Source organism: Cebidichthys violaceus, unplaced genomic scaffold (genome assembly GCF_023349555.1).
Source record: "Cebidichthys violaceus isolate CVI_PGR_0920_01 unplaced genomic scaffold, fCebVio1.0.p SCAF_186, whole genome shotgun sequence".
Taxonomy (NCBI): domain Eukaryota; kingdom Metazoa; phylum Chordata; class Actinopteri; order Perciformes; family Stichaeidae; genus Cebidichthys; species Cebidichthys violaceus.
The window spans coordinates 131,980-155,146 of record NW_027176357.1 but is presented as its reverse complement, the minus strand read 5'-3'; the positions used below and the strand labels follow the sequence as shown (position 1 = coordinate 155,146).

Below are 23,167 nucleotides of genomic sequence, written 5' to 3'. Positions count from 1 at the left end.
AAAGTGCCACAGGACAGCTGATTTAACAGTTTTGTGATGTTTTCATGAATATCTGCTGTTTTCAGCACTTTACTGCCTTAAGATGCATTTTCACTTTTTATGCTCTTGAAATAAGTTTCAGGCTGGGAAGAGGCCAAAAGTGGATTTTGTGAAGGTAAACATAGTTTCAAAGATTTTCTTCAAAAAAGGGCCTCAGGACAGCTGATTTAACAGTTTTGTGACGTTTCCATTAGAACTTGATGCTTACAGCACTTTTTCTAAAGAAAGTCTTTCCTAAAGAGGCATTTTCACTTTTTATGCTCATAAAAGAAGTTTCAGTCTGGGAAGAGGCCAAAAGTGGATTTTGTGAAGGTAAACATAGTTTCAAAGATTTTCTTCAAAAAAGTGCCACAGGACAGCTGATTTAACAGTTTCGTGATGTTTTCATGAATATCTGCTGTTTTCAGCACTTTACTGCCTTAAGATGCATTTTCACTTTTTATGCTCTTGAAATAAGTTTCAGGCTGGGAAGAGGCCAAAAGTGGATTTTGTGAAGGTAAACATAGTTTCAAAGATTTTCTTCAAAAAAGGGCCTCAGGACAGCTGATTTAACAGTTTTGTGACGTTTCCATTAGAACTTGATGCTTACAGCACTTTTTCTAAAGAAAGTCTTTCCTAAAGAGGCATTTTCACTTTTTATGCTCATAAAAGAAGTTTCAGTCTGGGAAGAGGCCAAAAGTGGATTTTGTGAAGGTAAACATAGTTTCAAAGATTTTCTTCAAAAAAGGGCCTCAGGACAGCTGATTTAACAGTTTTGTGACGTTTTCATGAATATCTGCTGTTTTCAGCACTTTACTGCCTTAAGATGCATTTTCACTTTTTATGCTCTTAAAAGAAGTTTCAGGCTGGGATGAGGCCAAAAGTGGATTTTGTGAAGGTAAACATAGTTTCAAAGATTTTTTTTCAAAAAAGTGCCTCAGGACAGTTGATTTAACAGTTTCGTGATGTTTTCATGAATATCTGGTGTTTTCAGCACTTTACTGCCTAAAGATGCATTTTCACTTTTTATGCTCTTAAAAGAAGTTTCAGGCTGGGAAGAGGCCAAAAGTGGATTTTGTGAAGGTAGACATAGTTTCAAAGATTTTCTTCAAAAAAGGGCCTCAGGACAGCTGATTTAACAGTTTTGTGACGTTTTCATTTGAACTTGATGCTTACAGCACTTTTTTTAAAGAAAGTCTTTCCTAAAGAGGCATTTTCACTTTTTATGCTCTTAAAAGAAGTTTCAGGCTGGGAAGAGGCCAAAAGTGGATTTTGTGAAGGTATACATAGTTTCAAAGATTTTTTTCAAAAAAGTGACTCAGGACAGCTGATTTAACAGTTTCGTGATGTTTTCATGAATATCTGCTGTTTTCAGCACTTTACTGCCTTAAGATGCATTTTCACTTTTTATGCTCTTAAAATAAGTTTCAGGCTGGGAAGAGGCCAAAAGTGGATTTTGTGAAGGTAAACATAGTTTCAAAGATTTTCTTCAAAAAAGGGCCTCAGGACAGCTGATTTAACAGTTTCGTGATGTTTTCATTTGAACTTGATGCTTACAGCACTTTTTCTAAAGAAAGTCTTTCCTAAAGAAGCATTTTCACTTTTTATGCTCTTAAAAGAAGTTTCAGGCTGGGATGAGGCCAAAAGTGGATTTTGTGAAGGTAAACATAGTTTCAAAGATTTTCTTCAAAAAAGGGCCTCAGGACAGCTGATTTAACAGTTTTGTGACGTTTCCATTAGAACTTGATGCTTACAGCACTTTTTCTAAAGAAAGTCTTTCCTAAAGAGGCATTTTCACTTTTTATGCTCATAAAAGAAGTTTCAGTCTGGGAAGAGGCCAAAAGTGGATTTTGGGAAGGTAAACATAGTTTCAAAGATTTTTTTCAAAAAAGTGCCTCAGGACAGTTGATTTAACAGTTTCGTGATGTTTTCATGAATATCTGGTGTTTTCAGCACTTTACTGCCTAAAGATGCATTTTCACTTTTTATGCTCTTAAAAGAAGTTTCAGGCTGGGAAGAGGCCAAAAGTGGATTTTGTGAAGGTAGACATAGTTTCAAAGATTTTCTTCAAAAAAGGGCTTCAGGACAGCTGATTTAACAGTTTTGTGACGTTTTCATTTAAACTTGATGCTTACAGCACTTTTTTTAAAGACAGTCTTTCCTAAAGAGGCATTTTCACTTTTTATGCTCTTAAAAGAAGTTTCAGGCTGGGATGAGGCCAAAAGTGGATTTTGTGAAGGTATACATAGTTTCAAAGATTTTCTTCAAAAAAAGGCCTCAGGACAGCTGATTAAACAGTTTTGTGACGTTTTCATTTGAACTTGATGCTTACCGCACTTTTTTTAAAGAAAGTCTTTCCTAAAGAGGCATTTTCACTTTTTATGCTCTTAAAAGAAGTTTCAGGCTGGGATGAGGCCAAAAGTGGATTTTGTGAAGGTAAACATAGTTTCAAAGATTTTCTTCAAAAAAGGGCCTCAGGACAGCTGATTTAACAGTTTTGTGACGTTTTCATGAATATCTGCTGTTTTCAGCACTTTACTGCCTTAAGATGCATTTTCACTTTTTATGCTCTTAAAAGAAGTTTCAGGCTGGGATGAGGCCAAAAGTGGATTTTGTGAAGGTAAACATAGTTTCAAAGATTTTTTTCAAAAAAGTGCCTCAGGACAGTTGATTTAACAGTTTCGTGATGTTTTCATGAATATCTGGTGTTTTCAGCACTTTACTGCCTAAAGATGCATTTTCACTTTTTATGCTCTTAAAAGAAGTTTCAGGCTGGGAAGAGGCCAAAAGTGGATTTTGTGAAGGTATACATAGTTTCCAAAGATTTTCTTCAAAAAAGGGCCTCAGTACAGCTGATTTAACAGTTTTGTGACGTTTTCATTTGAACTTGATGCTTACAGCACTTTTTTTTAAAGAAAGTCTTTCCTAAAGAGGCATTTTCACTTTTTATGCTCTTAAAAGAAGTTTCAGGCTGGGAAGAGGCCAAAAGTGGATTTTGTGAAGGTAAACATAGTTTCAAAGATTTTTTTCAAAAAAGTGCCACAGGACAGCTGATTTAACAGTTTTGTGACGTTTCCATTAGAACTTGATGCTTACAGCACTTTTTCTAAAGAAAGTCTTTCCAAAAGAGGCATTTTCACTTTTTATGCTCATAAAAGAAGTTTCAGTCTGGGAAGAGGCCAAAAGTGGATTTTGTGAAGGTAAACATAGTTTCAAAGATTTTCTTCAAAAAAGGGCCTCAGGACAGCTGATTTAACAGTTTTGTGACGTTTTCATGAATATCTGCTGTTTTCAGCACTTTACTGCCTTAAGATGCATTTTCACTTTTTATGCTCTTAAAAGAAGTTTGAGGCTGGGAAGAGGCCAAAAGTGGATTTTGTGAAGGTATACATAGTTTCAAAGATTTTCTTCAAAAAAGGGCCTCAGTACAGCTGATTTAACAGTTTTGTGACGTTTTCATGAATATCTGCTGTTTTCAGCACTTTACTGCCTAAAGATGCATTTTCACTTTTTATGCTCTTAACAGAAGTTTCAGGCTGGGAAGAGGCCAAAAGTGGATTTTGTGAAGGTATACATAGTTTCAAAGATTTTCTTCAAAAAGGGCCTCAGGACAGGTGATTAAACAGTTTTGTGACGTTTTCATTTGAACTTGATGCTTACCGCACTTTTTTTAAAGAAAGTCTTTCCTAAAGAGGCATTTTCACTTTTTATGCTCTTAAAAGAAGTTTCAGGCTGGGATGAGGCCAAAAGTGGATTTTGTGAAGGTAAACATAGTTTCAAAGATTTTCTTCAAAAAAGGGCCTCAGGACAGCTGATTTAACAGTTTTGTGACGTTTCCATTAGAACTTGATGCTTACAGCACTTTTTCTAAAGAAAGTCTTTCCTAAAGAGGCATTTTCACTTTTTATGCTCATAAAAGAAGTTTCAGTCTGGGAAGAGGCCAAAAGTGGATTTTGTGAAGGTAAACATAGTTTCAAAGATTTTCTTCAAAAAAGTGCCACAGGACAGCTGATTTAACAGTTTTGTGACGTTTTCATGAATATCTGCTGTTTTCAGCACTTTACTGCCTTAAGATGCATTTTCACTTTTTATGCTCTTAAAAGAAGTTTCAGGCTGGGATGAGGCCAAAAGTGGATTTTGTGAAGGTAAACATAGTTTCAAAGATTTTCTTCAAAAAAGTGCCACAGGACAGCTGATTTAACAGTTTGGTGATGTTTTCATGAATATCTGCTGTTTTCAGCACTTTACTGCCTTAAGATGCATTTTCACTTTTTATGCTCTTGAAATAAGTTTCAGGCTGGGAAGAGGCCAAAAGTGGATTTTGTGAAGGTAAACATAGTTTCAAAGATTTTCTTCAAAAAAGGGCCTCAGGACAGCTGATTTAACAGTTTTGTGACGTTTCCATTAGAACTTGATGCTTACAGCACTTTTTCTAAAGAAAGTCTTTCCTAAAGAGGCATTTTCACTTTTTATGCTCATAAAAGAAGTTTCAGTCTGGGAAGAGGCCAAAAGTGGATTTTGTGAAGGTAAACATAGTTTCAAAGATTTTCTTCAAAAAAGTGCCACAGGACAGCTGATTTAACAGTTTCGTGATGTTTTCATGAATATCTGCTGTTTTCAGCACTTTACTGCCTTAAGATGCATTTTCACTTTTTATGCTCTTGAAATAAGTTTCAGGCTGGGAAGAGGCCAAAAGTGGATTTTGTGAAGGTAAACATAGTTTCAAAGATTTTCTTCAAAAAAGGGCCTCAGGACAGCTGATTTAACAGTTTTGTGACGTTTCCATTAGAACTTGATGCTTACAGCACTTTTTCTAAAGAAAGTCTTTCCTAAAGAGGCATTTTCACTTTTTATGCTCATAAAAGAAGTTTCAGTCTGGGAAGAGGCCAAAAGTGGATTTTGTGAAGGTAAACATAGTTTCAAAGATTTTCTTCAAAAAAGTGCCACAGGACAGCTGATTTAACAGTTTCGTGATGTTTTCATGAATATCTGCTGTTTTCAGCACTTTACTGCCTTAAGATGCATTTTCACTTTTTATGCTCTTGAAATAAGTTTCAGGCTGGGAAGAGGCCAAAAGTGGATTTTGTGAAGGTAAACATAGTTTCAAAGATTTTCTTCAAAAAAGGGCCTCAGGACAGCTGATTTAACAGTTTTGTGACGTTTCCATTAGAACTTGATGCTTACAGCACTTTTTCTAAAGAAAGTCTTTCCTAAAGAGGCATTTTCACTTTTTATGCTCATAAAAGAAGTTTCAGTCTGGGAAGAGGCCAAAAGTGGATTTTGTGAAGGTAAACATAGTTTCAAAGATTTTCTTCAAAAAAGGGCCTCAGTACAGCTGATTTAACAGTTTTGTGACGTTTTCATTTGAACTTGATGCTTACAGCACTTTTTTTTAAAGAAAGTCTTTCCTAAAGAGGCATTTTCACTTTTTATGCTCTTAAAAGAAGTTTCAGGCTGGGAAGAGGCCAAAAGTGGATTTTGTGAAGGTAAACATAGTTTCAAAGATTTTTTTCAAAAAAGTGCCACAGGACAGCTGATTTAACAGTTTTGTGACGTTTCCATTAGAACTTGATGCTTACAGCACTTTTTCTAAAGAAAGTCTTTCCTAAAGAGGCATTTTCACTTTTTATGCTCATAAAAGAATTTTCAGTCTGGGAAGAGGCCAAAAGTGGATTTTGTGAAGGTAAACATAGTTTCAAAGATTTTTTTCAAAAAAGTGCCTCAGGACAGTTGATTTAACAGTTTTGTGATGTTTTCATGAATATCTGGTGTTTTCAGCACTTTACTGCCTAAAGATGCATTTTCACTTTTTATGCTCTTAAAAGAAGTTTCAGGCTGGGAAGAGGCCAAAAGTGGATTTTGTGAAGGTAGACATAGTTTCAAAGATTTTCTTCAAAAAAGGGCCTCAGGAACAGCTGATTTAACAGTTTTGTGACGTTTTCATTTAAACTTGATGCTTACAGCACTTTTTTTAAAGACAGTCTTTCCTAAAGAGGCATTTTCACTTTTTATGCTCTTAAAAGAAGTTTCAGGCTGGGATGAGGCCAAAAGTGGATTTTGTGAGGTATACATAGTTTCAAAGATTTTCTTCAAAAAAGGGCCTCAGGACAGCTGATTTAACAGTTTTGTGACGTTTTCATGAATATCTGCTGTTTTCAGCACTTTACTGCCTAAAGATGCATTTTCAAACATACCCAGTGAGCAGTTTTCCGTTGAAAAGACGTTTAAAAGACGTTCAAAATTGGTTCAAAAGTGAAAGTTTTTTCGCCGACTATTCATAGATTCAACGTTCACATTTAGACCAGATTTCAACGGGATTTGCAATACTACAATTTTCGTCCTCTACATTGTACTAATAGTAGTATATCATAATTTTAGAAGGTTACTAAAAAACCACATCCACATTTATCAGTTGAAAGACAATTTTGCAAATCCCGGTGAAATCTGGTCAAAACATGAACGTTCAATCAACGTCTATAAACAGTCGGCGAAAAAACTTTCACTTTTGAACCAATTCTGAACGTCTTTTCAACGTCACCGTGTTTTAAACGTGTTTTAAACGTCTAAATGCTCACAGTTCAATATGTAGCAACTAAATACTTACTCATATAACACATTTCCCCTTACAGGACAAAGACCAAGTGACACAGGCAACAGTTCATTTGTGTTTATTAAGCAACAATATAGTTAAATATCAAACAATATTCTTTATATACAACCATAGTCTCTCTGTCCTTCTTTAAATGTTGTTGTCAAAGCCACTCAGGAGTTACGGTTGGTAGTCAGAAGCACTACCACTACACCACCACCAACGTAATATAACGTCTTGGAGACTAAACTTAAACAACGTACAACACAGTCAGCGGTCGGTCTTCAGAGCAATGGACACCAGATCAACTTGTGACCACACTGCGCGTTTACCGTGGAGCACTCTGTCGTGCAAAATGCAAAACTAATCAATGCAGCATTCACGAGGACAGCTACGTGTTATCTGCCTATTTACAACAGCTGCCGTAACTACGACAACAACAGAAGCATTCGGCTGAAGGTCGCCAGTTAACAGGGTCCCTAGTTAAACCGTAACACCGGTTCCAGAAGGTCTGCCATATTTTCAAGGTAGACATCTGTAAATAAAACAAGTATTAGAAAAACATAGCCCAGTTTTTCACTTTTAGACCAGTTTTGAACGTCTTTTCACCGGAGACCATAGTCGTCCTTTCAACGTATTTCAACGTAATGGTGCGACTTGGATATTACACAGTATAATACTTTAAGTTCTTTGTATATTGCTATAAGCCAAACAACAATGTTTTGACCGTCTTCTTATTTGTATATTACTTTGTTTTACTCACTTCCTCCACATTTAAACTGTGTACAGCCCCACTCGCTCTCCGTCGTGTATTTCACATGTAAACTGTCCTAAAAACTCTACAGCAACAGTCCATGAAGAGTCTTCAACATTAACTAACACACGTGTTTATGTTTACTGTTCGTCCATAGTACTGTAGCTGCAAGCTAACGCTACAAGCTAACGTGCCTACAAGCTAACATGCTAACGCTACAAGCTATCAGCCTCGCCCGCATGGTGAGCATAAAATGATACAAATGGTGCATATTTCGGTTTGCAATATTGGAGTCCAGTAGTTCAAGTACTTACAGCGTATGTCGTTATCGTGAAGCCTCACGTTTATTTCGTCAGCTCGTTCAATTCGCTCCGCAGGTCTCGTGCCGTGTTTCCAGAGACAGTGCATGTTTCAAAGTTGTAGAAGCACTCTGAGCCTATGTCCCTGCGCATGCGTGTTCCAGCAGTAAACACGACACTCGTATTTTATGTGAACATACAGAAATAATGTACTCTGCTCTCATTACGATGTCCTGGGAGCTTCTTGTTGACAGCACAGTCTATAGTTACATATTTATCACGTTTTATATGAGACATTAAATGCGTTGAAATCACGTCTTCGCGTAGACCACATTTCACCGGCCAGCGTAATATGACTTTGGAGAAATACGTTAAAAGTAACCAAAATCGTGTCTCTTTCAACCTACAAATGAACAAACCATCAATATTTTAAAACAAATTGATGTTTTGTGACACGTTGATGTTGTAACCGCAATTTAGCCGGTTGAAAAGACGTTGAAATAAGGTCTTAGACGTTCAGACCCGATTTCAACCAGAAATCAACGTTGAAATCCGGGTTGGTGCTCACTGGGAAGAGGAAGGGGTCGAGGGATGAAGGGATGTAACGTCATCACGTATTTAGGAATATAAATTTCCCCCAGGCTGTCAGAGCTGCTCACTCCACTACTCAAAACAATAAATGACGACCTCCACTATCACTTATGGGCAGAATAGCTACAGTTAAAATGACAATACTTCCTCAAATAAATTACTTATTCACAATGATACCATCTCAACCCACCCACTCCTGGTTCAAATCTCTTGACTCAATCATTACTCAATTCTACTGGAAAAATAAGACACAAAGAACCTGTTAAGCCCGACGGACCCGAATTCGGGTCCGCTGTAGCATTTACCGTCGAAAAAAGTCCATTTATGCATGTGTACAATTTCTGAATATGAATATTTTATATCCCAAAAAAAATAAAAAATCTAGGTAAAACGTACAATCTAACACATTTTTACAAACTCCAAACACCATTCTACACAACTATTGTACGCAAATAAAAGATTTATCACAAAATCACGTATTTCTAGCCATAACTCGCTCTTCTCCGAGTTAGCATAACAAAGCTAACGGTTAGCATAGACAACCGAGATAGCAAAAAGCACGAGCATTCGACACAGATTCCAGAACTACCATCAGATCGTCTCTCCGGTAAACCCTCACAAGGCTGTGAGCAAACAAACACCAGAAACACAATGCGTAATATCCTTCAAAATCATCCAAAGCTCCTTACCTTTTCGTTGTTCTGCTGTAAATCTCCGCTTAATTCCGTCAACAATATTTCTACGTATTTCCGGTGCGTCGCTGAAATGTCCCTGTGTAGAAACAAGGGTCTGTCTAGCAAGGCGCCGTGGGGGGAATGGGTTCCATTTTTGCCGATCTTTTGCGCACGTTTCAGGTGACGCGCCACGGTTTTACTCCTTACTGGCGAACGCTTCTGTCAATCAAAATCACGATGAGTCTGTTAAATAGTCAGGACTCAGACGCTTCTAAGAAGCTTCCATTGACTGAAATCGACCAACCATAGGCTGAGCTAGGAGACCTGGACTGGAAGCCAGATGAGAAAATCCCATGGATGACAGACATAAACAGGCTCAGAGAAGATCCAGGCTCTCTAAATGATGCCAAACTGCTGCATATGATAGATTGAACACTATTAGTCATAAAATAAGTGAAATATATAATTATATACTATATAAAATTACAATGGAACAGCTGGAACCAAATGACATTTTGGTTGACCTCGGCTGAAATTTCTGCACTCAAATCTCTCTAGCTCTTGAATGCTTCACTTTATCAAAGAAAACATTGTGCAGAGAGACTCTCAACCCGGCAAGGCTATGATCTGGGAGAGGTTTGAGCTTTCAACTACAACATAAAAAAAAAAAAAATCAAAATTGGATTAATTTTAAATCGGAGATAAAGAATTTCAATTTGTGCTGTGTTCCATCTTAATGTACTCTTAACCAGTGACATATATACTGATATTTACAAATCTCACAAGTGTCAGCTTTCTAAAATTTAAAAACTATTAAAATACACCTTATATTTAGACGAAAATCACTCTCTTTACTATGGGTATGCAAAAATCGAGGAGAGGCCCACTTGCCACTGCACACCAGTTAAACACTTTTGGAAAGAAATAACTGAATCACTGTCTGTCTTCCTGGGCTGCCTCGTCCCATTATCCCCTTCACTGTGCTTACTAGGAGACATTTCAACAATTGGGTGAGATCCGCCCTGGGATGCTGAAGGAGCTGGACACTGTTGGGCTGTCTTGACTGACACGCCTCTTCAATGTTGCATGGGGGTCAGGATCAGTGCCTATGGACTGGCAGACCGGGAGGGTGATTTCCCATTTTCAAAAAGGGGGACTGGAGAGTGTGCTCGAATTATCGCAGTATCACACTACTCAGCCTCCCGGGGAAGGCTTATGCCAGGGTGCTGGAAAGGAGGCTCCGACTGTTTGTTGAAGCTCGCATTCAAGAGCAGTGTGGATTCTGTCCCGACCATGTGAACAAAAATTCCTATCCTATCCCACACTGACAACCGGCCATTTGCCATGTATTTATTAACCTTTGACTAATTATTGTTTTTTTGGCGGCTCAAGCTCAATCCAGGGCACTCTGATGGTTCCCTCTGGCATGGAAGGCTGGGTCACCGTTAATATATACAAGTGACTGATAAGCCACGACAAAAGAACAGGCCCCCTCCTTAAATGGTCTGAGGGCGACCCAAAGCTGGACCAATCAGTCTTAAAAAAATAAATAAAAATATAATCAATACAAAAATTACAATTAAAAAATCATTAAATAAATGAATATTTATTTATTTAATCCAGTGGACTAAATATGACTGATCCTACTGACCTGTTGTGGAGCTCTCTGACGGTGCCCTGGTCGTGGTTTGCTGTCAGTGGACGGGGTGATACTGTCCCTGATTTAATGTTTTTTTGTTAAGTTAAAAGCACATTTTTACAGATGTTATTATTTTGTAATTTATGTAATTTACCCTTTCATTTATGTACATTCTTATGGTCTTTTCTTTCATTTCAAAGGGCTCAGGCACACGCACACACTCCGAAATCAAACCGTTCTCCCATACACTGACTATATGATGTTAGCTGGCCTATATCACTGTTCTTGTCGTCCTCTTGTTATGTTTATGTATTGTCTCTTGTCTTGCAAATACAAAAATAAAAAAAGATATTCCATTCCCTTTTTCTTGTTCAACTTAATCAAATTTACATTAAGATTGTGTGAAATCGGCTAGAAATTATTATACTTATAAAGTATAATAATAAACTCATATGAACTGAAATTATGATGACTTTGTGCTTATTGTTCCACAATCATTGTACTACACCTTTTTTACCAAATCCAAATGTTTTTATAAGTTTTCTGGAGAGCAAACTTCAACGGCAGGTCTTCAGTAATGCACTGATCTATAATATGTACAGACTGAGAGAGATTGTAACACACTACTGGGTGCCTCATATTGGCCACCAAAGATTTGATCAACCTGGTGAGCCATGATGATTCTGGAGGCTATGGTTAAATGTAGCGTTGTGTTTGACTACATTATTCTTTCATCTATTTGTGTTACAGATGAAAAAAGACAGTTTTGTAGTTGTAGTAGTTGTCATAATTGATCATACACGTCTTGAACATACAGCTATGAAAATAAAATCAATACATTTCTATACAATGCTAAAGATCTATCAAATCTGAAAGTGTTATAAATTGTGGGTTGCTATTCAATTATTGTTCCATACATCTACTATATAGTCAGAAAAATATATAAAACCCAGTTTTTACACTAGAAGAGAGCCTTAATCATTTCAAAATCAGATCATCAAAAGCCTACATTAGCAGTTCAGCTATTGTTTGAATAGTGTTTTGTTTTATATATTATTTGGACAATATTACTGTATTATCTATCAGATTATTCAATTTTGTATACAGTATTTAGTCTGTCTTTGCAAAAATGATATGCAAACACAATCGTAAATTAATCTGTATTGAGTGAGGACAATTGCGAAATTGAAATGGATTTTAAAAATATGTAAGGATGCAATGCTGTGTGTACTTCACTGTAGCTTGGTAGGAAACTAGCAATGTTGGAAAATGACATCCCCATTCTTGAGCCCACCTACAAAGCTCTGACTGGTTGGTTGTTCTAGACTCTTGTTTGACATTGATTCATGACACCTGTGTACATTTCTGTTATTATTATAAAGATTAAAGGATTATACTAATATGTGTATTATGCTATAATACTATGCTAATGCAATTTACATGCATAAGTGGAACAGCCTATCAGAACATTTCAACAATATGTAGTCAAATACATCAACAAAATGCAGATGTAGTTGAATAAACTCCTCTTTGATCTACAGAATTTATTATAGGATTCAAGTTATGATTTCTTACAGGAGCGTTGTGTTGACTTACAGTCAACACAACACAACACTAGGCATGAACTAAATGAACTGTGTAATGATGACTGGGCCATATGCTGGATAAAGTATTGGTTTTCAGTTACATGGAGGTTAAAGGATAAGGCTGGTGACATGATGTATCTTTGTTATTGTCAACAAATTCCACTTGCAAACAAACTGCATCAACTATGGTTGCAAGTTAGAAGTTCTGACGTATAGGGCACAAGGGCATGAAAACAATCTTCACAATTTTGCATGCATGCGGGAATGAACCCAATAGTGATGGTTCAGAGAAAGCTACGCCAATATTTATAGACTTCTGAGTTAAAACACATAACTAACGGTAAGTGCTGGTTAGAATTCAGAAAAGGAGGAGGTGACAGCAACATTCAAGTTACTTTTTAAATCATTCTTTTCCAAGTAGGCTAACGTTATCAATACATTCAGTTCGGCTGTGTCAGCAAGTAACCTAACCTGCATGTCTTTGGACTGTGGGAGGAAACTGGACAACCCAGAGGAAACACCCAAAATGCAAACTCCTTACAATGATATATATTTTATATATATATAAAATTATATATATATATACATATATAATTTTATATATATAAAATTATATATATATATATATATATATATATATATATATATGTATTTAGGCGGTACTTTGTAGAGTATAAACTAAAGTGCTTATATATTTTCATTTTAATTTATCTAAATACTTGCTGTTATTGCAGAAAAAAATAAATAAAAAATATGAATTCTCACATTCAACCAGAAAATTAATCAAAAATAATTTTGATCTAAATACAATGTACAGTAATTATACAAAAATAAAAATATAATATGCTGACTACCATAATAAATCCAATTGAGTTCAGTGGTATTCTGCTGCAGTTGTTTAAGACATTCATACTGTTGTGCAAAGTTTAAAACAATACAATACACTTCAACAGTTAAATAAGTATATATACAGTACATATTATGTACTTGCTGAACTCATTTCTACAGTACATATTATATACTTGATGAATTCATTTCTATTGTACAACAGCTGTCTTGGCAAAAAGGACCTTAATACTGCGTTAATATAAAAAAAAAAAATCCAATTGAAATCGTCAAATCCCGAAACGTTAATTTTTTCGGTAAATATGCTGACAATCCACAAATAGAAAACAACAGCAGTAAAGTGTATCATTCATTGGCAGGGCCACTACATCAGAGTTCTTATGTTTTCATGGTGCATATTGGAACAACGATGACCAGGATGACAGTGCAGGTAGCTGCTGCAATCAGCACTCCGATCTTACACATCTTAGCCCTCCTGAACTCTGCCTCTTTTCTCTTGAGCAGTGAGTCATAGCCTGGTGTGTAGATATCCTCCATCCAGTACTCCAGGTTGTTGGGGTCCTGTGTCTGATGAAACAAACAGAGGCAATTAGTAAGATGCAGATGTCTGAAAAAAGTAGAACATTTTTTATAACACAAGTTCGTTGATACTATTTAGGAACTTAAGACCTTTACCTCTGTTTTGACCAGAGGAACCAGGGTCATATTTGCTGAATTAATTTTAGGCAGAGGTGGAGCCAGGTGTTCCACCTCTGTATTTTTCTAGTCATGAAGAGATGCAAATTCAGTAAATGCTTAGAAAACAAAAGTTTATTATGTCAATGTTTTAGCATGTTTTAGCCTGTAGCACTTTGAGATTAAAAAAAATAAAAAGTAAAGTGCAATACAAATAAAATGTATTATTATTATTATTAATGTCTGGGCATGTTTAAACACAAACAAAGAGAAGATGGTGACCTTTGAGATTGTGCTCATGAGAGGAGCCATCCCCCCGATGAGAGGAGTCAAATGTGACTGGCCACGATTTGTTGTGTTTGGTCTGACACTAGTATCAGACCAAACACAACAAAAATATAATTTTAAGGTCATCTGTATGTTTTATTTCACTTTCAAAGTTTTTATAATATGTTATCCTTGAATAGACTCAAAGATAACATAAAAGATTCCCCTAATCTCTCCCTGTCTTCATGTGTGCCCCATGTGTATCTAACAAGTGTGCCCTGTGAAAGGGTGGAGACAAGTGTGCCCTGTGAACCTATAGGATCGGATTATCTCCTCATCATTCCTCTCAGATCCGACATTAAACGACTCCAGAGACAGCGGTAGCTGCTTAATCCAGGATGGTGACCCTTTGTTTTCTTCATTTTGAACAAAAGTTCTAGGGGTTTGTTGATTTTTTTTGGTCTGTATTCTGAATTATTGAGCTGGCAACCTGTAAATCCAGAGGTGGAGTATTTTTAGTTAATGACCTGAGGTTAGTTGTGCCAGCAGCCTTCTCATCTGGAAGTTTTGTCTTCCTTTATTAACTGAACAGATTCAGAAGAACTGGATTGAACTGTTTCTTTGTTATTTAATTTGACTGTTTAATGCCACTATTCAGCCATTAATTATATATCTATGTGTGTCGTTAAAATAACTAAGGGTATGGTATATTCTGATTGCCTGTATCCTTTGGGCCTTTTTGGTCAAACCACTACAATCATGACAAAAGTTACAGGATATGTTTTATGATATTATTGAACCGCATGTATAAAACTATTATAAAATCCCTCAATAGGGGGCACCACCAGTTTCAATCATGTGCCTGGCGCAGATTTAGCCATAAATCGATGAAATGTTATCCAAACATCACATAACTTGCTGAATATCTTAAATTAAGCTGTTGAGACATGTCCCCAAAATTCCAAGACGTAAGACTGGCGGGACTTTGAGTGTGCAAATGAATTTGTTAAAATGAAATTAGTGTGTGATTGGTCCATCTTCAGAAATAATTAAACCAACTGAGATTAGCTCAGTTCTGTGAAGCCCAAAACCCACTTGCTGCTGACTGGCTTTGTTTTTGGCTCCGAGGAGCAATAACCTGGAACTGGAATGGCCTCTTGCAGCTCTTTTTATTATTTGTTTGATTATTTTACTAGTAACTATTAGTTACTGCAATTTTAGTCATACCAGTAGACAATTATCAATTTCTAATTACATAGATTACATTTCCAATTGTGCAATATACTGTATCGGCTAGCAGCCAAAGATCATGGAAAGGTATGGTCATTTTACTAATTTATACCATACCCCACCATCCAATGAGTCAAACAAAAATAAAGAATCCTTTAATATCCCAAAGAAAAAGTATGACAAACATGTAAAACCATCCCTAAATTGCAATGGTTCTTTAGTAGGTGATGGGTCTTAATGGAACCACATAGCCTTGAAAAGAACCACTTAAGAACCATTTATTTTCCTGTGTGTAGTGTGTGGCAGTGTCTCTATTTGCAGAGAACTTGCCCTTTGCCTGTATATTCTCATTAAGCATGTTGGGGGTTGCTCTTGTGAGTGCACAGCGTGAACAGCAGGGGGCTGAGCACACATCCCGGGAGGCTACAATAGGGAGATTGTATTGAATGGTGAACTGAAATCAACAAACATACTGATACAGGTGTTGTCATTTTCAAGATGAGTGAGGGCTGAGAGTAGGGCAGCCCCTTGCGCAGGAGAGGATTTGTACAGGTAGAGCAGATCTACAGGGGAAACTCTGCTCTGTTCCCAGGTATTCCATGTGGACGAAAGTACGTATCCCTGGTCGTCAGAGAAGGTGTCCGGCTATTGGTTCAACATTAATTCCCCTCTTTTGGATGCTTACATTCCTTGCTCAGTCATCATGTGACTGAGTGAAATCGTGTCACGTGATAACATCGTCAGTAAAAGTAATTCATCTTTTGATTCAACACGGGACATGAAAGCTGGTCCTCTGAGTAAAGGTCCTGTAAATGCTTGACCCACACACCACTCCAGCCCTTAGCAGACTTTGTTGCTTGTAAGACCAACTAGGTCCGTTGCTATGAGCATCTAATAATGAATATTGGATTTCATTGAAAGTTAAAGGGCCACTGCTCCAGCGTGGACATTTGACACCCTGCATGTCAGACCAGGCTATAAAAAAATAGTTTGATGCCCATATGGACATTGAAACAGGTTGTGCTTGCTTGTAGTCATTTTTCCTGTTCAGTCTGGGCTTTAAATTATTTTTTTACTAACCGTCTACTGCAGCTCAATAGAAAACACTTTCCAGAAAAACACATAGAGGAGATTTTGCCCTAAAATAATAATGACTTTGGAAGACACTCACTTGATTTAAATAAGTCAGACTGCTAAAGCCCCATTTAAACTTCAGATGCACTTTGGAATACATTTTTATGCACAGATTACTGTTGGTTTTTGTCCCTACCTTTCGTAAAGGATCTTTTACCATCACATTTGAATGTAAAAAGTAAAAAACGGAGGGGGACAATCCCTCTGCAACACCTTCTGTACAAAAAAGGAACTAAAGTATTCTTTAATTTACACTGGCATATGGCCTCAAATCAATACATTTTGAACATAACCTGTTTCAGTGTTCATATTACCTGACTATTGTTTTAAGACTTGAAAAATCGTGAATGTATGCAGATAAATTCCTCTGCAAATCAGTTTCAGTATATCTATGGTGAGACCTCATCAGGGTTCACGGCAACTACGCTTAGTTCACTCCTCACCAGCCCTCCAGTGATTCTACTGGGAGCCTGAAGAGTCAAATACCTGCAGGTCCAGAGCTGTGAGCTGCTTTGCTTTTTCTCCCGAGTTGCGTTTAGAATCCTTGATGGTCCAGGACAGCTGGTTGCACTTGCCATGTGACTGGCTGGTGAGCCTCAGGTCGGTGTACAGGGGGTGGCCTTTCACATGCGCCTTAGTGGGGGGGGTGAAGGGGTGCACTGAGAAAACCTGTTTGCTCAGGTAGGACTCCCTCTGAGGTTGAGGTGGCCGGTGGGCTTGGGGGAACTCATGTTGATGCTCAACCTGAAAATGGAGAGAAAAAACAGAAGGGACGTTTCCATCAGTGATCCCAGTGAGCCTCTACTTTTGAAAAAGCAATTTTGTATATTTTAGATCAACCAGGGCCAACCAGTCTGAGCATTTACAGACTTTTCAAACTTCTAAACTCTCAGACCGTAGCTCATCTGTAAGACGGGAAGAACAGAATGTATGACAGAGCAGGGGGTCTATTTTAAAATGTGTAATACCATCCGACAGCTGATTATTAGTAAATGCCTGGAGAGATAGAGTAAAGTGCTACTCTGGAGACTTTTAGTCAAATAAAAGCAGTCTGCTTTTCAGACCTGGCAAACATATCAAGTGTGCACTAACCATGAAATACCATCATTTTAAGCCAAAGGTCTTGAAAATCAGGGTCTGCAATGTATAAGATGATATGCTGTTAAAGATTTTCAGGACCTTTGGTCTAATTAATTCAGTGTGGCTTTGTGGCACAAGGTATTACTGCCTGTGCCAAAGCACACTGACTGTAATCCTGCGGGCTTATTATTATTATTCAGTGTGGCTTTGTGGCACAAGGCAGTAATACTGCCTGTGCCAAAGCACACTGACTGTAATCCTGCGGGCTTATTATTATTCAGTGTGGCTTTGTGGCACAAGGCAGTAATACTGCCTGTGCCAAAGCACACTGACTGTAATCCTGCGGGCTTATTGTTGGAATGCTGATTCAGCATTCCAAGTATTGTTCTTCGAATCTTTATTCAACTATTTCTTCCGTACGTATTTTGGCACTTAATAACTTCCACATTTCTTAAGCTACAGAAACCATTCAACTATATAAATGATCAGCTTTTTCAGGAGAGGGGTGCTATTTCTCATAATTTTTCTAATCTTTCAACTTTTTTAATTATTAAGCTTTTTGCAACTTATTTTTTGAATGGGATGTCTATGGAGAATATTTTTAAATCCTCTTAAACTTGTTCAACTTTCAGATCCTTCTACTTCCTCATACTTTCAGCTACAGACACCATTTAAACTTTCAAATGTTGAGAAAACCCTGACCAATGATTGTATGTTATAATCATTTTGATATCTTTTACACTTTTTGAATAGTAGCATTTTTGCTTTCATGTGTTTTTCAGTCCTTTTCTGCTTTTATAATGGGTGCGTATTGCGCAGCTTAGAGTGCGTGATGTCATCGCTAGAGTGAAGAGAAGCCTGAGATTCCTGTGAAAAAAATATTTGTCTTTTGCGACTGACTCCTCAATTTTCACTCTACATGCATAATTTTTGGATGGAAACGTAGCTAATCTTGTCCTTGTCGTAGACATATGACTTTGGAATCCCACAGGTTTACACATTTGGCACAAGAGCCTTTACTTCAGAGGAAAACCAACTTTCTCCTCCATAGACCCCAATGTTAAAACGTACTTCAAAAAAGTCTTGCACAGACAAACGTACCCCATTTCTAAATCGCCATTGAAGCCACTTTTTTTTACACAGATCTTATATTCGCACGATCTGTTCTTCAAGTCATCCTTGCACTTCAGTTTTAATATCGTAGCAATAGGGGCTATGGTTATGGGGGTTTTGTGGTTTTGTTTGACAGGTGTTTTCCAGTTTTTTTCTCATGAAAAGGCGGCAGGCACACAGGTGTTCGTGCTTGAGCTAATTACTAATGTTTATAAACACACAGACTCACAGACTCTCCAACTGCTGCGTCGTCACCATGGGAACCAATGACACACACACACACACACACACACACACACACACACACACACACACACTTTCTCTCTTTCTCTGTCTGTCTGTCTCTCTATACACTCAGTACATATAACTGTCTGTCTGCCTCACTCACTCACTCAGTACATATAACTGTCTGTCTGCCTGTCTCACTCACTCACTCACTCCATATAACTGTCTGTCTGCCTGTCTCTCTCTCCCACACAGTCAGTCCATCTGACTGTCTGTCTGCCTGTCTCTCTCTCCCACTCAGTACATATAACTGTCTGTCTGCTCTTCTCACTCAATCCAGATGACTGTCTGTCCACCTGTCTCACTCACTCACTCACTCACTCACTCACTCACTCACTCACTCAGTTCATATAACTGTCTGTCTGCCTGTCTCACTCACTCACTCAGTTCATATAACTGTCTGTTTACCTGTCTCACTCACTCACTCAGTTCATATAACTGTCTGTCTGCCTGTCTCTTTCTCCCAAACACTCAGTCCATCTGACTGTCTGTCTGCCTGTCTCTCTCTCCAAATCACTCAGTCAATGTAACTGTCTGTCTGCCTGTCACTCTCTCCCACTCACTCAGTACATATAACTGTCTGTCTGCTCTTCTCACTCAATCCAGAAGACTGTCTGTCCACCTGTCTCACTCACTCACTCAGTACATATAACTGTCTGCCTGTCTCACTCACTCAGTTCATATAACTGTCTGTCTGCCTGTCTCTCTCTCCCACACACTCAGTCCATCTGACTGTCTGTCTGCCTGTCTCTCTCTCCCACTCACTCAGTACATATAACTGTCTGTCTGCTCTTCTCACTCAATCCAGATGACTGTCTGTCCACCTGTCTCACTCACTCACTCAGTACATATAACTGTCTGTCTGCCTGTCTCACTCACTCACTCAGTACAAATAACTGTCTGTTTGCCTGTCTCACTCACTCACTCAGTTCATATAACTGTCTGTCTGCTTGTCTCTCTCGCTCCCACACACTCAGTCCATCTAACTGTCTGTCTGCCTGTCTCTCTCTCCCACTCACTCAGTACATATAACTGTCTGTCTGCTCTTCTCACTCAATCCAGATGGCTGTCTGTCCTCCTGTCTCCCTCACTCACTCAGTACATATAACTGTCTGTCTGCCTGTCTCACTCATTCACTCAGTACAAATAACTGTCTGTCTGCCTGTCTCACTCACTCAGTACAAATAACTGTCTGTCTGCCTTTCTCACTCTCTCACACTCATTCATTCAGTCTCTCTATCTCTGTCTTCCTGTCATTCTGTGTTTCTCTCTCTGTCTTTCTTTCTGTCTCTCCCTCTCTCCCTCTGGCTCTCTCTCTGCTATCACTTCTGCTGCTATTCATGCTACTACCAGTACCAATACTACTACAGCTATTAGTACGATTGCTACTAGTACTAATACTACTGCTATCACTTCAAATACTGCCATTACTATTACTACTTCTTCTACTACTACTACTGTTATATTAAATACTACGACCACTACTACAGCTATTACTACGACTACTGATACTACTACTTATACTGCTTCTTCTAATTACTAATACTTCTACTACTAATAATACTTCTACTACAACTACAACTTCTACTACTACAAATATCACTACTGCTGACATTTTTTAAGCCACAGAAGCTGTTTGAATATGAAAATATTCAGCTTTTTCAGGAGAGGGGTGATATTTTTCATATTTGTAATCTTTAAACTTTTTGAATTATTAAGCTTTTTGCAATTTGTTTTGAATGGGATATCTATGGAGAAAATCTTCAAATCCTGTTAAACTTCTTCAACTTTCAAAGCCTTCTTTCTCATACTTTCAGCTACAGACACCATAGTTAGACGTTTCAACTAGAAGGGTTTTCAGCAGTGCAGTTTAAATGCTTTCAGGCTTCAACATTTTTCAGACCGGTAGTCTCTCATTTCTGTATTTTCAGCAATGTTTTTGCAATTCATTTCAGCTTTCAGCTTTCAGCATTCCAACGCATTTTCAGCAGGAAATGCATTTTCTAGTTCAGTGTGGCTTTGTGGCACAAGGCAGTAATACTGCCTGTGCCAAAGCACACTGACTGTAATCCTGCGGGCTTATTCAGTGTGGCTTTGTGGCACAAGGCAGTAATACTGCCTGTGCCAAAGCACACTGACTGTAATCCTGCGGGCTTATTATTATTATTATTCTTATTCTCCATCTTCCACATCAGAGTTTGCCGCGAAACTAGTCCCACAGCGTTGCCAACACCTGCTCAAAAAGTAATTCAACACGTGCGGCTTGATCGGGAATCGTGAGCTATGACTTTTATAAGAAATTCGTCCAGCGGTTTCCCCGAAAATCGCGATCTACGATGAAAAATCGGCCCATTGACTTGAATGGGATTTCGGCGTGAAGAAAGCAAAAAAAACACTTAACTTTGAACCCATATTGACCAGCCATACTTTAACGTAGAAACATGATTCAAAGTTTAAAACGTAGACAAATTGATGGACGTTATTGAGCCAAATGGACATTTTGCTAGCTAGCATAGTTTTCATGAAGTCACCGATTTAGTTTCAGCAAAACTTTGGGTCTGTTTCAGATTTTATAATGGGTGTGTATTGCGCAGCTCGTTAAGTGCCATCACGGTCAGAGTGAAGCAGAGCAGGAAAATGTTCTGTGATTTTTCCAAACAAATTGCTCCCATTCCCACAATTTTTACTCTTTATACACCATTTTTGGCCAAAAAGCTTGGAAATCTTGTGCTGGTCGCAACAAAGTGTCTATGGAATCCAACGGACTTACACATTTGGCTCAAACAGCCGTGGAGCGACATGAATTCCAACCGACTGCCCCATTAGACCCCATGTTAAATCAGAAAAGAAATTTGTCAAAGAAAGCAGACGGTACCAGTTTTGTAACTTGCGCTGGCGCTCACATTTATAACACTATGAACATAAAAAACATACCAGGGCGTTCGGCAGAGTCTTATCTCTCTCACGGTGCACTTATTTTATTGATTGGACTCATGGTTTTGGTATAAAGTGCATTTGTTTGACAGGTGTTTTCCAGTGTTTTCTCATGAAAAGTCTGCCAAGCTCACAGGTGTTCTTAATTCAGCTAATTACTGATGTTTATAAACAAACAGACTCACAGACTCTCCAGGCCCTGCGTCGTCACCATGGCAACCAGTGACACGCACGCACGCGCTCTCTCTCTCTCTGTCTGTCTGTCTGTCTCTACACAGAAGGATTTACAAATAAATGTGACTCACAAATGCACGCAGAACAAATATATTTCTGCATTTGTATGTATTTGTGTGTGGATGTTTTCTATTTGTTTGTGGATTTGTGTGTATTTGTTTGTGGATCTCTTCACATTTGTTGGTGGGTTTTTTGAGACTCCCCTGCCTGGCCGGATTCACAAATACGTTTTTTTTAACATGGACCTATCTGTAGCCAATCAGATGTCAGTCTCATTTTCAAGCAATCACATGAGCGCAGCTCCCCCCCTCCCCTCCCCACAAGGCTGCCAGCTGTGTTCACACCGAACGCAGGGCGAATTATTCGCGTGATGAGATTACATACAAAGTCTTTGCACAGATGCGATGAGACTGCAGTGATGCGAATTTTGCGCGGCGCGTTTTGAGCGACGCGTTTGGGGCGTTTTGAGCGACGCGTTTGGGGCGCTTGGGGCGACGCGCTTGGGGCGTTTGGAGCGACGCGTTTGGAGCGACGCGTTTGAAGCGTTTGGAGCGACGCGTTTGGGGAGACGCGTTTGGAGCGACGCGTTTGGGGCGACGCGTTTGGGGCGTTTGGAGCGACGCGTTTGGGGCGTTTGGAGCGACGCGTTTGGGCGTTTGGAGCTACGCGTTTGGGGCGACGCGGTTGGCGCGATGTTCCTCCTGTCATCACTGACGTCCTGTTGTTGTTGAATCAGGAAGTACAAACTGTAGCCATCTGTGTTCACCCAGAGCTCTATGCAGGGACGTGCGGTCAGGGTGTGATGATGAAATGTAAAAAACAAATAATGCTAAAATAAAATAAATATTAATATTTCTCTACTGATCTGCGCTATAAATGTAATTTCTGTATTATTCCAAACATTTTTATAATCAAAATCTCTGAATTAGTGCATGTCCTGTTCAAACAGAGAGGAGACAGTGAGGTGAGGCAGTGACCAGCTGTTCCTCACCTCAGACTGTGAATCCCTCACTAACTGGGTTGAGCGCGTGCCTTTTGCTGTCTCATTCCTGCACACACTGTAATATTTGTAGACACTTTTATTATATGTCCTTTCTTTCCATATAATAGGTACTGTATTTCACGTCTGTGTCGAACATATTTAGTGTTGCTGATCTGACATTAAGGGGAGGCAAACACTACTCTGCCTCAATGAAGGGTGCGCGAGAGCCCAAGGCTC

General features: G+C 38.5%; 1 protein-coding gene across 1 annotated transcript in view; it reads right to left on the bottom strand.

Annotated features, from left to right (window-relative positions):
• Positions 1 to 12,815: 12,815 nt before the first annotated feature.
• Positions 12,816 to 23,167, bottom strand: part of minar1 (membrane integral NOTCH2 associated receptor 1) — a 34,681-nt gene continuing 24,329 nt past the window's right edge. The window contains exons 5-6 of the mRNA XM_068712953.1: positions 16,789 to 17,046; positions 12,816 to 13,563 (exon numbers count right to left, since the gene is read on the bottom strand). Coding sequence (XP_068569054.1) covers positions 13,375 to 13,563; positions 16,789 to 17,046 — 447 coding nt within the window. The 3' untranslated portion in view covers positions 12,816 to 13,374. The remainder of the gene's footprint in view (positions 13,564 to 16,788; positions 17,047 to 23,167) is intronic.